Consider the following 18,042-nt stretch of genomic DNA (forward strand, 5'->3'; position numbering starts at 1 on the left):
AAGACATTCCAAAATTAGTTTAAAATGGGCTCCAACACTTATTGAATTGACATATTTCATAGAATAGGTTTAGCAAAATCTTAGACAAAGGGCACTTCCAGGTTCACTCATGCAGTACCAGAGCTAACTTTGACTAGGAAAAAAAAAATCAATGTCACCTCCTCTATACTCTGTGTTGTTTCTCCAGTCACTTAAGTCAATTTCTGCTGTGCCAGCAATAACCAGTTCCAATTCTCTTGCATCAAATACAGACACCAGCCTAGCGTCAACAACCTGTGAAAGGAAATAGAATACATAGAAACGTGCCCTCATTGTTTGTGTTATTTTTACCTCCTACTAAACAGACTCCCCAGTTACTAATGCTGTATCATTTTTCAAGTAATGTTCTGGCTTGTTCAATGAACGGGGAGGTTTAAGGTTAAAAGATTTTTCAAAAGATGCAAATATGTGGACTATTCTTCCACTGGGTTTCATACTGTAGCTACATTCAGTTTCATTAGAAGCTCTTAGTATTTAGAAGGAAAATTATTAGAAAAATAATACAGAAATACTGCCAGGGCAATAAGGGTCAATATATTCAAGGTCCATGTTCAAGGTGGAAAATGTAAAGGAAAACATCTTGAAATATCCTCAGCCAATTGTGTAATGCTGGACACGGAGTAAAAAATTCCTTCCTGAGTTCAACTCTCCTTATTATCTGAGTTTGCACTGCTGCTAATGCAAACAGTGGTAAAAATGTTTTCCATTTCTTTAGAATATAGTCATGTTAGTTGACTCAATGACCTCCAACAAGTGACCTTCACATATATAAGACGACATTTGATTATTATGAAATACATTAGGTCCACTGTAGGATACATATAACTCTCACTCCTGATTTTAACCTATGTTTTCTAAATACTGCATGGTTGGGTGTATTAGAAAGGCAAGTATGGAGAATGCTACATAATATACATATGGGAACTAGAGTTGAGCAGGATTTCTCACCTCGTAGAAACCTCGAACTAGACTTTCTGTTTGCTGCACAACCCCTCTCTCAATTCTCCATTTCACCATTCTCTCTATGTATTCTTTCTTGTTCTTCTCTGTGACTGGGATGTTGGCACCCCCTGGTTTCAGTTCCCGTTCAGTGATCTTAGAGGAAAACCATAACCAAAATAATATAAATACAACAAGAATATATTATAAACTCAAGCTTTTTGTTAAATACGTAGCACTAATTCCCCAATATCCTAGGCCAAGCACAGATTGGTTTAACAGACTGGAGTACATAAAATCAGACAGATGACATGAAACTGAAATCCCTGTTTTCACCAGATCATGTCAAGTACAAAGTAAGAACAAGCAGCTTCAAAATAAGAGATACAAACCAACTTCTGCATTCTTTAGGTATTGCATTGGTAGGTAACGAATGATAATCTCTCTATAGGATTTTCGATTGTTCATATCAACCAAGATTTTTATTAATGAATTCAAATCAGCTGGGAATGACATCATTTTTCAGTCCAAAGAAACAGTTACCTAACAACAGAATATAAAGAGGAAAGGAAAGGAAAGTAGCAATCTTGCACACCTGCCCAAAAACTTCTTCATTTACAGTGAATGTGAGATCTAGGATATCATGTATATCGTTGTCTTTCATCCACTGCAAACTCTGGTGGAACTCCTCATCAAGGTATTCCAAGTCACTCAGGTCACAGAGTCTAACATAAACAAGAAGAAAATATACAAATATAGCTGACAGCAGTAGTGCGTGCTCATTAACAGAGCTGAGACAGGACAGCCCTACAAAACAAACTGAGAATAAAGGGAGCTCAGAGAAATCAACAGAACAAAGAACAGTGGTTACTGGATTCCTTTGTGCTGACGTTCTGAAGTCAAGTTAGTAGAAACTATTCTGAATCTCTGTATTTGCCTAGCAATGATAATAGCAACTACTTGCGTAACTCTCATCTCTTTGTTGTTAAACTACAAAACCCTAAATTTCCATTTTAAAGATCTTTTGCTTGTAAATTTCACTTTATTTCGAATTCTGGCCACTTGCACCATATTTCAATTACTAATACCCTTATTTTGACCATGGATTACAAAAAATGCTATTAATTCTTGTAATACTTAAAAAGAACAGGTGTATTTGTGGCACCTTAGAGACTAACAAATTTATCTGAGCATAAGCTTTCGTGGGCTACAGCCCACTTCATCGGATGCATAGAATGGAACATACATGTTCCATTCTGTAACCCACGAAAGCTTATGCTCTAATAAATTTGTTAGTCTCTAAGGTACCACAAGTACTCCTGCTCTTTTTACGAATACAGACAAACACGACTGCTACTCTGAAACCTGTAATACTTAGGAGTAAAGATCCATCAATATGGGATAATTAATTCACTTCATAAAAGAAATAGGACCTCTTTATTAGTAGTAACTAACCTCTGCAATAGGGAGGATGGTCTTAATCTGTCACACCCTGCTCTCTCCACTTTGCCAGTGATGCCAGCCTGGGTGATTTTGCCACAAAGCCCTTAAACATGATACACCCTTCCAAATTTGGTTTGTGAGCCAACTGCCCTCTCCTCATTCAAGCACCTCCTTACCATTTCCATGATCCCCACAAGAAGTCAGTCAACAATCATAATTATTATTACGGGATCAGATTCTGTCAGCCTTGTTCACTTGAAGCAGAATCTTAACCTGTGAACAGCCTTACATTTAGGATCACTCAGAGAATAAGCTGCTACTCCACCAGGGGAATTTATTCTTGTGCCCACTCTAGGGCTCGTACAGGCACACAGGGAAGATGGCATGCATCTTCTCTAGCTACCGGGTACCGGGAGCGGTCTTGGGCTAAGGGTTACCTTAACTTGCATCCTGCAGCAATGGCCCTTAACAGCAATGCAGAATGGCTGGGACAACATTCCCCTTGCTGACCTGGGAATGCCCTGTGTACCAGTGCCTCCTGCAAAGATATGTGCAGAGCTGGTTAAGACACCTTCTGTGGAGCTGCAGACCCAGGAGGGAGTGCATGAGCAGGGGTATCCATAAAGCTACTTTGTAGTGTCTTTCTGCTGGCAAGGCCATAAGGGGATCATGAATCAGGCCCACTGCTTGTGAAGGTGGCAGAATCTGGCCCACAGCTATTTAAAAAACTTCTAGCAAGCCACTATGACCAATAGATAACTAAACTAAGTAATCACATGATATTACTGCTGGAGTCCTTCTCTTTCACCACCCATCCCCCCTACTGTTTTATTCGTCTCCCCCACCACATCACCTCTAACCTTGGACTGTAAGGTCCTTGGGATTGAGACCATGCCTTTTTAAAAAAAATTCTGTAAAGCATCTAATACAGTTTTGGTTGTTGTAAAAATAAGCTTGTATTATTTGCACAGCACCATAAATGTGAACGGTGCTTTACAGATAAATGTAAATCATCTTCCGAAATTCTCAGATGTGGCTTCTGATTTTGGGCTTCCTTTTTGGATCCCTAAACATTAGACCTGATTTTCAGAGGTACTGAGCAACTGCAGTTCTTATGGTTTTCAGCTGAGCTGCAAGATGCAGTACTTCTGAAAATCAGACCCAGGATATCTCAAATTAGGCACCTCAAAATGGAAGCAACCAAAAATCAGAGACTACTTTTGAAAAAGCTGATCTTAAAGTCTAAATAAGGTTTGATTCACATCCTGTCCTATGAGTCATTAAAGACAAATGAACAAGCACTCTATTAATATCTGATGTTTCACTGCAGGATTTGAAGAGTATGATTTTATAGAAGGAACAGGTGATGTAACTGGTTGACAGGAATCACAAGGTTTTGATATTATCAGCAACATCATCATCTAAGTCATCAAGTAACTGGTTAGTACCATAAATGGGCCTTAATTTAGGCAACTATACTTTAAAGTAAATCTTGGATTAAAACTAAATGACCGAATTATATTGACCTATCTTCTTGGAGTAAAGAACCTAACATTTATCGCTGGTCAAAAACTGCATTTTCCATGAGAAAAAGAAAATCAGAACATTTCTACTCACATTCTGAGGAGGGCTTTATAAAAGGGCCGTGTAAAGAAGGCATCTAACAAATACTGATGAATCAGAGCAAGACCAAGGATTCGACCACTGAACCTAAACCTGAACGACAAAGGAAATGAGTTATAACCAGTACACTCAGACTTTGTGGTTTGTGTGCTGCCCTATCATTTGTCTGTGTACCAAGTTTAACAGTATATTTAAATCAGATAACTATAACTGTGTTGTGGTAGCTTGTTTCTTTTTAGTTCTCAGTAGAATGTAGTGAAAAAAAAAATCTGCAAGGCGTGGAAAGTACCTGGGGTTTCAAAGCTGAAGTTGCCACTTTTCAGCTACTGAAATCTAAACTGAACTCATTCTAACCCTACTAAACTAGGTCCTTTTTTCAAACCCTGGCTTCCAACATGACAGCCGTTTTCTGCCCCTCCATCTCCTCATTCTCCCTTTCTGAGCACTGAGAGACTGACTAATAGATTATTCTAGGCATCCTTTTCTAGCTAGTGGGTGGCTCCATGCTCTTTTTCATGACTGATGGATGTTGGGCTCCATGTAACCTTTTCTGGGGGAGTGGCTGGAAACTATCACCCTTACCATTCCATTTCCCCCAAAAAATACCAACATGATTTAAATCCCCTTGTAAACTCATTGCTGCTGGAAGATTAGAAATTAGGAATGTGGCAACTTTGTTTGCAACACTAGGGCCTTCACATAGACTCTGTTAGACTCTAAGGGCACAATTCTGCTGTCAGAAATGATGGTGCATGTTGCAGAACATTGTGAAAAAACTCATTAAAGAAACTAGGAATGCCCTCCATGTATCTGAAAGCAGATTCAAGCCTAATGCACTCTCTGAAAGAAAATCAAGTTTCTAGACTTCCTGGTAAAATATATACTCAGAACTACCTTACTTGGGAAAAATTAAGGCTTTGTTATGCCTGGCCCTATGCAGGGTGTGCAAGATGGGGAAGAGACACACAAAGCTTCCTCTCTCTCTGCACAGGTCCATTCCTTGCACTCTCCCTGATGCTGACGCTAGCACTAGTCTCTCCAGAAACAAATGGGTCATGCCCCACTCACTCACTGGCCAGATCTCTAGCTCCACACAGCTTGGGATGGGGAGAAGATGGCCACGCACAGCCCTGCAGCTTGTTCTGTCAGACTGTCATGCTTTTTCAGATGCAGCATATACAGTTTGTTGTTGCTGAACTTCTGTATCCAGAGTCCAACAAGTGCATTGCTTCAATTGATGTGCAGTGCAGCCAGCACTAAATGGCGTAACTCTCAACTATACTTCATTGCAATGATTCTACATCATTTGAGACCCTAATTTGCCTCTGTCCTACACAGACTTGCAGCTGTCACCCCATTACTGTAATTTAAATACCTTACACCCAGATTCTCAGCTAGTGTAAATGGCATAGCTCCACTGATTTCACTGGAAATGTACTGATTTATACCAGTTTAGAATTTGGCCCTTAATCATGAAATTGCGATTTTTTATATATTATATATAAAGATACATTTTATAGATATATATACTGCACATCATTTCAGGTTTTTTTCCTGTTTTTCAGATTCCTCATAGTACATCCTTTTTACAGATTTTAAAGGCTACTATCAGATATATGGACCTTGATTAAATAGCAAAGAACAAGAAGAGATATCTCAATAGATTTTCCTACTCCAGATGTGGATTGCCTTACTTGGAACAATCTATATTCATGGAAAAATCCCAAACAAACAACATGCAATAAAAGCTGATTGAAATCTCTCATACACTGAGTTGACTACAAGCCAGTGTTTAATATAATCTGCTTTTCATGCACAAAGGACTGACAGTGCTTTGGTGAAGCAAATGTTTGCTCTTGTACAAGAAGTGTGGAGTTTCATATAGTGAGCCAAACCCACAATACATATGTTCCAAATCTCATCTTTGCTGACATTGTGAGAAAAAAGAATATCTGTTACCACCAACTACAAAAAATAATAATGAGGAAAGTCTAAAGAAATGCAATTATTTTACAGCTGGTTAAAAAGATCAAACTCTGTGTTTGAACAAATATGAGCTGGTTCTCCACAAGTAGAAACAATAGAAAAAATAAGATCAAAAATTAATTCTTACCATTCATGGTGATTGTCTACAAAAGCAGACATGGGACTTATTTGTACTGTGTAGGTATCATTGGCTGAATATTCAAATAAACCATAATATGGATTGAAAAGCTCTCTGGACACCAGGAAAAAAAACTCTCTTGAAGGTCCACTGTAATCCAACCTTTAAAAAAATTCAAGTTAATTTATTACAGAAGGTTTATTTGATACAACAAGGCTTATCATAAGAACATAAGAATGGTCATATTTGGTCAGGTCTCTAGCCCAGTGGTTCTCAAAGCCAGTCCGCTGCTTGTTCAGGGAAAGCCCCTGGTGGGCCAGACCAGTTTGTTTACCTGCCACGTCCACAGGTTCGGCCGATCCCACTGGCCGCGGTTCACCGCTCCAGGCCAATGGGGGCTGCGGGAAGCGGCGCAGGCCCAGGGACGTGCTGGCCACCCTTCCCGCAACCCCCATTGGCCTGGAGCGATGAACCATGGCCAGTGGGATTGGCCGAACCTGCGGATGCGGCAGGTAAACAAACCGGTCCTGCCCGCCAGGGGCTTTCCCTGAACAAGTGGCGGACTGGCTTTGAGAACCACTGATCTAGCCCACTATCCTGTCTTCTGACGGTGGCAAATACCAGATACTTCAGAGAGAATGAACAGAACAGGTAATTATCGAGTGATGCAGAGGCTCAGAGCATGGAGTTGTATCCCTAAGCATCTTGGCTAATAGCCATTGATGGACTTATTCTCTATAAATTTACGTTCTTTTAACCATTGCATAAGGTTTTTCTAAGGCACCTATCACTGTGGTGTTTAAATCCTTGATCCCGTGAGATGCGTCATGTGGGTGGACTCCTATGCCCGCATAGAGCCATAACTGAAGTGGAGTAGCTTGCAGGATTGGGGCCTAAGTGACACACAACCTTCAGTGAAGACCCTTGCTTAGTCTATATTGGTCTCTTGAGAATAACTTTGATCACTGGTGTCAACTCGAGTCATTCTGGAGAAGCTAAAGGGAAAGCAGAAATCCCTTCCTATATACAGCACACAATAAAAGAGCCATCATTAAACCTACACATATATGCATCTGACAAATCAAGGCCAGAAATGAAAAACCAATCATTGTATCCTTGCAGATTGGAAGCAGTACGGAAATTCAAAGAGTTATATTCTCCTTTACAAAGAAAATCTCAAATTACTTTAATGCTTTATCTTTCTTGGACTACCTCTCTCCTTTCAGGACCTTCACCCTATCAAAGTAGTTTGTTTTTTATTTAAAAAGCTGGGAGTTATTTAGATTCTTTATTTATTAGAAACTATAATCTTGAATTAGTAGAACCTGAAGGAAATGCATTCTCCAAGTGACATGTAATTGCCCTCAAATTGGGAGGACAGACAGCCTCCTTGCTGAAATAGAATTGAGACAAATTATTGTCTTGCCACTCCTCCCAGGGTCACAATTGAAGTGAATCAAGTGCAAGACTAATACCTCTGTAGCAGTGCAGAATGGAAAACTGGGGAGTTTCCCACTGGGAACAGACATTATTATAGCCCTAAAGGAGAGGAAATAAAGCACCTCTATAGCCCAAGGATTTCAGACACTGACCTTCTTTAGTCTTAGTAGTGCCAGGATAATGTACACATAAAAAGGCAAGAGACTAAACTTGAAAGGACAATCTGTACCTCTTACGATAATTATCCAATGCACAGTTAATATACAACATCAAATGTATAGAACGAGACATGCTTTGCACTATATATGTGTGGGGTTTTTTCCTCTTTTATTTTGATTTCAAATATCTAAAATATAAAAATGTACATATCCTTGGATCTGGGCATCTATGTCCTTTTTCAAATATACAAATAATATACAATACAAAAAGAGTTTATATTAAAATATATAATATTCCACCCTTTTCCAAAAATGCTGGCCATTCTATTCCCTTGTGCAAAAGCCTGAGCAAACAGATCAGTTTTTTAATGTGCTCAGAAACTCAAACAATTTGTTTTATTTTAGACCAAGGTGGGGCCTGGATTCCAAAGATGAGAGGCTCCTGAGAACGCCCTGCTAGCAGCTCCTCCTCATTCAGACTGAAGGAGTGTCACGGCTCACTGCAAATGCATGACACAAGGAGAAAAAGTCTCTGAAACAGGCAGTTCTCTAAACTGGCCATTCAGGCACTTACATGTGAAAATAAACATCTTAGTATCTCACCTGGAAAACCAAAGAGCAGCTCACGCAAATCATAGAATTATAGAATATCAGGGTTGGAAGGGACCTCAGGAGGGCATCTAGTCCAACCCCCTGCTCAAAGCAGGACCAATCCCCAACTAAATCATCCCAGCCAGGGCGCTGTCAAGCCGGGCCTTAAAAACCTCTAAGGATGGAGATTCCACCACCTCCCTAGGTAACCCATTCCAGTGCTTTACCACCCTCCTAGTGAAATAGTTTCCTAATATCCAACCTAGACCTCCCTCACTGCAACTTGAGACCATTACTACTCGTTCTGTCATCTGCTACCACTGAGACCAGCCGAGCTCCATCCTCTTTGGAAGCCCCGCTTCAGGTAGTTGAAGGCTGCTATCAAATCCCCCCTCACCCTTCTCTTCTGCAGACTAAACAAGCCCAGTTCCCTCAGCCCCTCCTCATAAGTCATGTGCTCCAGCCCCCTAATCATTTTTGTTGCCCTCCGCTGGACTCTCTCCAATTTGTCCACATCCCTGAGCACTCGTATAATATGTTCACAGTGCAAAACCCTGCTTAGTGAGCAGGCTCCCGTGTTCTGCGCCAGCTCGGTTTCTGAATGAATTTAAGGTATAACCCCATTTTGCAGTATGCATAGTGCACTGCAGTAGTTTAAACTCAAGATAACAAAGGTAAAGGTGATGATATTGAGAGGTCCATGTAAGAAAGAAAAGGTCACAACCACCTTGACTGCTGGCTGATACCTGGTTATTAAACATCAGTTTCACATCTAACCACCTCAGTGAGAAAAGGCAGGCCATGCTCTCAGTCAGAGGAGCAGATGTAATCTCCACCGTATCAGGTTTGCTTTCTCCCACCTATTAATATCTTCTCAGTCTTTTCTGCACTGAGCCTCACCCAAGTAGCTCTTATCCATGCCCCAATCTCCACCAGACAATCTCCACCACCCATTTGCTTCAGCTGAGGAAAAAAGATGGCCTTGTTCTGACACATAGGTGATCAAGGTTCAGTTCCTGGCTGTGACATAGATTTCCTATGTGACATGGGCAAGACATTTAGCCCCGGTTCCCCATTTGTAAAATGTGGAAATGAATACTTTTCACCTCACAGAAGGGTTTATGAAGATAAATTCTTCAAAGTTTTACCTCACCAAAGATACTATGATGCTGGGGCCCATGTAAGTATCTACAGAGATACAGAGCAGGGTGTCACGAGCGCGTTGAAGACAATGTAATCAAGGTTTTTGTTTTTGTTTCTTTCTTTCTTTCTTTTTTTTACACTAACCCTCCCAATAGCCTCAGATACTCATTAAATAAGAGATGTGGCCAGATAGAACCTTGCCACAGGAGAGCTCCCTCTCACGCACTAATGGTGCAAAACACTCTGGGATTTAACAGAAAGTAATGGACAGCTATTCCTTACTGTCTGTTTCTGCTAGGGTTCCATGCATTTCTACACTACTTTACCATCAAGAGTTACCAAAGGCAGCTGACAGACTTAATATCAACCTGGGCACCCAATCCATCACTAGGACATTTCATCCATCAAAGCAGTCTCCATGCCATGCCCAAGCCTGCAACCAGATTGTCAAGGAAATTGGAGGGATCAGGATACCATGAGAGTTTTCTTGCCATAGCCTTTTCAGTAATCTTACCCAGAAATGGAAGATGAGATAAAGAACAAGAGTTAGCATTGACGGTTTCTTGAGCAATGGATGTACAGATGCTTTCTTAAGGTAGGCAAGCAACCCACCCTCCCTAACTGAAACTCTCAAACTCCACCAGCAATTGGCCCAGCTCTTCCCCACTGGCCTTCACCAAACAAGGAGGAAAACAACAAGAGTTGTTTGCAGTGTTATTGTAGCTGTGTGGGTCCCAGGATATTTGTGACATAAAGTTCCCTCCGTTACCTTAGTGAGTGACGCTGACTGAAACCCAAGCAGAGAAGCCTTAGTCCCCTTTAACATACAGCCCCAGCCTCACAGATGCAACCAGTTCAGTATGAACCTGGGCAATTTTGTCCATCAAATAATGTAATTTTTCCTCACAATGGGAGGAACACAATACAATTAGCAAGCAACGACAGCTCAGACTATCTGTGTTGTTCAGCACCCACAAAAAAAACTACTAATCAAGATGATGCCGATGCTATGGTGGAGGAGACTCTCCTCTGCCTCCTACTCATCCATGTCACAAGAATGCAAAAAATCTATTGCACAAATCGATCAGCTTCAGTAAAAGACTTCTGCCATTAGCACTCTGCCAGTCATCTCTGCAACTTCAGTTGTTGCCTGCCATCTATAAACCCAGCATGTGACCTGTGGGGATGAAGTTGGGAAGAGACAGTCTAGGGATCACTGTCAAGTTGAGAATGAAGCTAAGAATGCTCTAACTGAAGAAAAACTATTCTCCTTCAGTCATCTGGAAGCATTTAGGTTCCATTAACATCTCAGAGTGGAGTATCAAAGCTGGTCTCTCACCTGGACAGGAGAGGTGTGTCCACCTCAAATTGCAGAAGGAAAGGATAGTTCCATGTGATGGGCAAAATTCCAGTTGCTCAATCTCCAATCCCAGCCCAAACACCCGATCAAGAATATGGTCAACTATAGGAGTTGAGCCTCTAAACTTCTGAGATAATCCCACGGCAGCCATAGTAGCCATGAAATCCCAGGATAAAATATGACTTTTGTGTTTTATTTAATTCCAGCTATTCCATCCAGCTGCTTTTATACATACAGTTAATATAACTCACATCAGATGGATCATTCATTACAGTCCTGCTCTGTCAGTCAGGTTTGTCCCACAACTAAAGACTTGGCACAAGAATGAAAAAACTCCATACAATAGGCACTCAGCCACACAACAGCTGCAACCGGAGGCATTTGAGTATTCAAACGCAGAAGTACTGTGGTTGGCAGCATGTTTCAATTCTCCTGGGGAGGAGCGTTAGGCATTTTCAACTACCACCCTCTCATGCAAGGCAGCTGTTTGACATGCAGAACAGACTGTAGCAGCAGGACCTTTTGATACAGTTAGATGCTTGTTATTTTTCAAAGTCACCTTCATCTGTGGTAAATAAGCATTCACGGTATAAATGCAAAGAATAGCCATAGAGTAAGAAAACATGACACATTATTTTACTTTATATGATCTCTTTAGACTAAACAGTTCTTTGGACTTAAATCATGGGTGAGATTCTGAGCTGTGCTTCTAACAGGAGCTAGGAATGTTAAGTTAACTTTAAGCCATCTGTGGACCCTCCCAGTCCTGGGCTGCCCTGAGGGCTGGAGAGAGACTGGAATTTAGACAGTCCCAGGGGCCCTTCTGAATTATGGCAGCCTCCCTGGGCCAACCTATGAACCACAATGCTCCCCAGAGCCTTCACAGTGATGTATGCTGCAGCCTGGCTCGGGCACACCCCCTGCACCAGGACTTACAAGGGGATCTTTGGGAGTCAGCCTCCACAGTGTCTGCACCAAGACCAAGGGAATCCACCCGCTGCTGCCACTGGGGCTTTTATGGCCCACTTATACCACTCCAGCCATTTTACCTGACTTACAGGGGCTGGAGCAGGGCGTGAAGATATCACTACAGGATTCAAGGCATCAAAAACATCAGTACATTAATTTTTTTGTCAACTGAGATGGCCCAAGACATGGGCTTTCACATGCATATAATCAACCATTAAATAAAAAATGACAGAGTAATAAGTCATATTTGAAGACATCTAAGGTAGATGGATGATACTGTTGATTTTGCTATTGACAGCAAATCCAGGCCCTAAAACTATTCCCTTTTAAACTATCCCTTTTTTACCAATGCCAAATATTTTAAAAAAAGTATCTGGCCCCAAAAGCCAAATGTTTGGCTGGAAAATCATGAAATGTAGAAAAACTAATACATTTGGGGTTCATTTTATTTGCTTTGAGATTTTGATTCTTTTCTGAAACCATGAGGACTAGAACTTATTTAAAAAAAAAAAAAAGTACAATGGATTCTCTCATATAATCTCATGATTCCAGGAACTGGGGCTTTATAAGAAAAAACACAAAATATTGTGAGACTCATGATAAAATTGTCTGAATCGCAACAGTGGGATTTAAATTACCCCATGTGCTAATGCAAACAAGTGTAGAGTTAATCAAAATGTTCTCATATACATTCAGTGGGGATTTCATTACCTATTTCTTTATGACTTATATTTACAGCCTTACAAATGGATGAGGAACAGAAACATAAAACCAAGTTCCTGCCCAATTACCAAACAATAGTTTAGCCTGCATTAAAAAAAAGGGGGTGGGGGGGAGTAGGACATGCTTCTTTCAAAATTTCTCCTATTTCTTTCCCTTCCCCCACAGATACGTCATCCTACATCTAACTAAATGAGCAGTTCTGCATGGTTCACATCCTTGCATCATCTATGCTGAAAGAGTTGTTTGCACACATCCTCTCACCATTCAAAACTGGATCAAATGATTGTATAAAGCTGAGATTAGTCATTTTGCTAGCAAGACACTTAATGTCATTTTGATTTGATGTTACTCACGAAATAACTCATTCTTTTCCTCAAAGAAAGGCATCTTGTACAGAAAAGTGGCTATCAGGGGAGAAAGGAACAGTGTGTGTAACGTGTTCCTCATCCAGGCCACTCTTCATCTTGTCATTTTGTGTTTAGAAAAGCAAAAACCTGACATGATCTGATCTGGAAGAAGACAATCTGCCTGACTTTAGTTTTATTTTCTTATTGTATTTTTTCAGCTCTTCCCCTCCCCTTCTCCCATTCTCTCATGTATGGTTTGCAATCATTTTATATCTATTTTAAATTTGGGTGAAGCTGCTAGTAGTAAAAACAAAGGCTGAAATAAGTTCAATCAAAACACCTTAATCCTGTACTGTTGCAGTCCTGCCATTCCAGTTCTGGGTTTTTCTTGGATCAAGAGTACCCATCAATCTGAATGGTGCCAGTCAGTATGGTGATATTATGTATGTGAACAAGCCCACACTTGCAGCTAGGGTGAGACCACCACATTTTACTTAAAAACTTTAACTAGGTCATATTAAAACTTGGCCATTGAGGATGAACTTTAAACACACTACAGAGTTTAGAACCTTTAAAAGGAGTATTTATCTAATCTTGTACGAACTGCTTTTACTACACCAGAGCTGTGAAAAGCATTCTAGAAACTTAATGCCAAACCACATGGTACTAACAACCAATAGCATTATAAGGACTGGTTCAAGACCTATTTTGCAACAGCTCCCTTAAAGACAGTGCAAAATCTCTGAAATACATGTGAATAAAATTCAGTATGTTTACAATCATTACAGTTTTAATCACGTTCATAAAAGGTCAGACATGAACAACTATTCATTTTCCAGCATGTTGCCAATAATTGTGTGTGCAAATCAGGTGTGAAAATGCAAGTTAATCTGCATGTTTTGCCACTTGAAAATCAGACCTTTGGGGCAAATCCTCACGCCAGCACCCATCCTAGCAGCTCAGCAAGGCAGAGATCAGGCAGTAGCGTGGCTGTGGAACCCACTTCAGTTTATTAGCTGAAGCAGCTCTCTATGCCCCTTACACATCACTACCACAACATGAAGGATAAACAGAGGATCCTCAAAGTAGCAGATTCTCTGGATATGCTCTCCCACAACCTACCTCCTGCTGCGCTGCCACCCCCACCTACCTTCTGAGTACCGTCATGCCAGGAGCCACTGCAGTGCAGGGCTTGGTGCTGGGCATTGGATACGCATTCCCCTCCGCAGTTGAACTGTGTTGGATTACACTGCCAGGAGTCCCTGTGCAGTGGCAAAGGATGAAGTAAGATTTGTCTCTTTGTGTCTAATGAAATAATACATTGTAAAAGGCTTTAAGAACTCATGGGGGAAAGGTGTGGGGGGGAAAAGAAAAGCAATACATTGTTCAAAGGTTCATTTGGATAAAGGAGCTCTGACCAAATTCCTTACCTGGCCTCATAATGCAAATCATACAAATGCTACAACACATCAGCCTTCAGTCAGCTGCAGGCTAAGCATTTGCTGCATGGCTGTAGAATATTAGAAACACTTGTTTATTTAACAAATAGCAACCAACTAGTTGCCTCTGCAAGTTTTATTTGTGACAAAGGACGTGACTCTGAAAGGTGTCCAGGGCTCTTATTCCCAACGATCTGAATGGGAGTTGAGGGTGCACAGCAATTGGAAGGACTGGCCCTTTTGTCCACCCTGTCTTTAACTCCCACCAATCAAAATACCTCCTATCTTGTAGCACGCATGAGGAAAACACTGGTAGAGATGAAAGAAAGAAACAGAAACAAAATGACAACTAGGTTTGGGGTTTTTTGCTGACTTAATGACACACTGAAGTATATATATATTGGTTACAGCAGAAATTCCATATACACATAGATACATGCTTTTGTTTTTGTGTTTTTTTTTTAAAGCAAGATGCATTACCAAGAGCATCAAAATGAATTATCTGGCTTTGTGAAATGTGAACAGCTGTAGGTTCTAGGCTTATGTTTGTGGCATTTCCTGAGGACAATCCTTCCTCTTTCCCCTCTAGACCGCAACAGTATGGTGAAATAGCCAAGGACAGCTGCAAACATAGTTGATTAATGTGTTCATGACCACTTCCACTACTCACCCTTCCTCCCCAACAAACGTGACATAGAGTTTATTTCTCTGCAGGTCTTTTCTTGAGTAACCCATAATCTGATTGAAGGCATCTTCCAGCAAGTGGTCTCTCCTGATGATTAATCTGCACAGCAAGATAATTTTAAACACAGTAATTCACAAAGGTGAACTGCAGATGAAAACACATAGTTACACTGGCTGGTAACTGTTCAGGATAATGGATACAAACAATATTTAATCTCCTCTTTATATAACCATTTGATCCAGATTTAGCAGCTAATATTGGTTAGCCTATGTGCTTCTTGGATATACTTTATTCAATAAAATGTCTCTCACATAAAGAAATAGTATTTTAAATTTTTCAAGTCCGGTTCTCATTTACACAAAGTCTGCTCTGCACCATTCTGGCAGCATGAAGGGGTTTTGAAGTGGGCATTTAAACCCACTCTAAAGGCTGTTTACCGTGCCGGGGCTCTGTAAAGTGGCCTTAAGGTAAATGAGAATCTGACTCTTCAACTAAAGCAATATAGTCCAAGGCAAGGTAAATTTGGTGAAAGGTGTTGGATTGACAGCCCTGGAGTTTAATATCCTGTATGTATGCACAGAACAGGTACAGAAGGACAGCAAGCAATGCCAATTGGAGTGGCAAATAGTCCTCAGAGCAGAATTTGGTACTAAATGAAAAAAAATGTAATGCCCTAGTTACTGGAAAATTTGTAGAAGGGGGAAAAATCAAGGGTCTGGAATAATGGCCAAAATAATCCTGCACAGAACTGAACATTTATGTTCATGGCCAAAATATGTTTATGCAGCACTGGATTCCCTTAGGGAGAAGAGGGAGAACAACAGGAGGAAATATAACCACCTGAAATTGTGTTACGAATTATTCCTGCCTGTCATAGCAAAATGGCTGCAGTAGTATATTATTTGTAAACATTCAAACACCTTAGAAACAACTTTTAATTTAAAAAGTTGCCTATTTGTATCAAAATAAACTATCGTTTTGTTTCTCTCGCTTAAAACCTCCTGGTATGATGGTAAATCCTACCAGAAATATACCTGTAGTTCACAAACCCAGAAAAACAAGGTAACAGGAGCATTTATATATCATAGATCTTATAGCTGGCAATAGCCACCCCCTTGCACAAGCTATTTGCCAAACTGGTCACTGCAGCTCTCTCTTTTCTTTTTTTTACAGCTTACTTTTTTCTATTTTTTAATCAATTACATCACAGGTAAGCATTTCCATTCAAATCCCTTTTCAGCTGTTGACGATTTTAAGAAATGTTCACCTGAAATTATCAGAGTCTGGACTCTGCCCAAAGGTGAATATTTTTGGAAAATTTACATAAGAAGGGCCATACTGGGTCAGACCAAAGGTCCACGTAGCCCAGTGTCCTGTCTTCCGACAGTGGCCAGTGCCAGGTGCTCCAGAGGGAATGAACAGAACAGGTCGTCATCAAGTGATCCATCCCCTGTTGCCCATTCCCCGCTTCTGGCAAACAGAGGGTAGGGATGCTATCCCTGCCCATCCTGGCCAATAGCCATTGATGGACCTATCCTCCATGAACTTATCTAGTTCTTTTTTGAGCAAAAATGGTTAAGTGGCAAAGAAAAATACACCTTGCCCTTTCTAAATGCAGTGAATTTTTTTTTAAAAAAATAGCTCTAGTCCCAGAGTGGTTGGAGCTAGAAAACTGGTAAGAGGCAGGGAGATGGTTCTTCGGGAGAAAATTTATCTTTTCCACGAAAAGTAGGTTTTTATTTGGTTAACTTATGGGAGTTTGAGGATCACAGTTGGTGTAGGGCACAGATTTTTTTTTTAAAATCAGGCAAGTATCATGTGATGATGATCTCTTAACATAATAGTTCTATCACACTGTGGCTGGTAGGTCCAATTGGCTGTGACGTGGTAGGTCCAATCTCACGTACGCCAAAGCAGGTGCCCAATTAAGAGGGCAGGCAGCAGCTGGGGGCTATAAAGGACTAGGGAAAGACCCAGGGAGGGGAAATCCCAGTGAGTTAAATTGCTTCAGTCAGGACAGGAAGATGAGAGCTACCAGAGACCCAGGAACTAGAGGAGTCCCAGAAGGAAGCAGAGGGTGGTTCCCAGGAAAAGGCCAAGAGGGGCTTGCTGGCTGGCGTCCCCAGGCCAGAGAGCCAGGGCTGGAGAGGGTTGAAAGCAGGAGGAGCAGGAGCAGCAGCAGGAGTTGCCTATTGTCTCTCAGTCGGACAGCCAGAAGAATGGCCAGAAAGGACTGAAGGCCGAGGAGCTGTGGAGGAGCTTACCCACGGATATTCTCATTGCTGGAGAGCTGGACCCAGAAGAGCTGTGAGAGGGCCAGCGGGAGTGAGGGAAGCTCCCCGGCAAGGATGTTCCCAGGAGAGAGGCTGTGGGGGTTCACACTGGGAAGAGCAGGGTTGCACTCAGGTTGGAAGGGCTGGGGTGGCTGTCCTGGTAGAAGGACAGGAGAGGACTGAGAGCCCTGATACCATCAAAGGCACCAGTGTGTGGCATGGGGGAAACTGAGGGATGAAATGTCTTGAATTTTAATAACTGCTTGCACTGGGGGGAGAAATGGACTCCATGTCTGGGACTTTTGTTATGGATTATTTGGCCTTACACTGTTGTAATAAACCAGCCCCAAGGAGGAACAGTATTGAGACAAGAAAGCCTGAAGTTATTGGGTCAGCTGAGAGGGGAAACTGAGGCAGCCATTCCTGTCATACTGTGTCCTGCTGCAGGAGGCTGCTCCTGGAAGGGGCTGCCCGATGACACGTATGTAAGCATGTGATTAATTATTCTATACTATGAAAATTCACAAGGAGGCAGAGTTAAGGTGGCATGAAGCCTTCATTTCGGCACTCCCACATATGGAGTGCTTAACTTTACCAAAAAGTACGTTCAAGTTTCAAATTCTTTGGAATTTAATAATATTTAATTATACAAATTCTGATCAGTAAAGATTCTGTATCTACACAAAGATGAATCATATGAAAGTATATTTATTTTTGCTGCTGGGCAAGACAAACGAAAATAGAGTTATTTCAACTTGCCCCACAG

The 18,042-nt window shown here is 41.2% G+C and overlaps 1 protein-coding gene across 7 annotated transcripts in view; it reads right to left on the reverse strand.

Annotated features, from left to right (window-relative positions):
- HECW2 (HECT, C2 and WW domain containing E3 ubiquitin protein ligase 2) overlaps positions 1 to 18,042 on the reverse strand; it is a 247,776-nt gene that overhangs the window by 9,963 nt on the left and 219,771 nt on the right. For 6 of the 7 annotated variants that reach the window (XR_006284811.1, XM_043525153.1, XM_043525152.1 and 3 more), the window contains 6 exons: positions 14,989 to 15,102; positions 6,158 to 6,310; positions 4,039 to 4,137; positions 1,574 to 1,703; positions 988 to 1,134; positions 159 to 273 (listed from right to left, as the gene is read on the reverse strand). Coding sequence is in view for 6 of the 7 variants with exons in the window: in XM_043525153.1 (XP_043381088.1) it covers positions 159 to 273; positions 988 to 1,134; positions 1,574 to 1,703; positions 4,039 to 4,137; positions 6,158 to 6,310; positions 14,989 to 15,102 (758 nt within the window). In the remaining variant the exon portion in view is untranslated. Of the gene's footprint in view, positions 1 to 158; positions 274 to 987; positions 1,135 to 1,573; positions 1,704 to 4,038; positions 4,138 to 6,157; positions 6,311 to 14,988; positions 15,103 to 18,042 lie in introns of those variants that run through there. The other variant, XM_043525156.1, reaches the window with a different exon arrangement.

The sequence above is a fragment of the Chelonia mydas genome, chromosome 11 (assembly GCF_015237465.2).
Source record: "Chelonia mydas isolate rCheMyd1 chromosome 11, rCheMyd1.pri.v2, whole genome shotgun sequence".
NCBI classification, from domain to species: Eukaryota; Metazoa; Chordata; order Testudines; family Cheloniidae; genus Chelonia; species Chelonia mydas.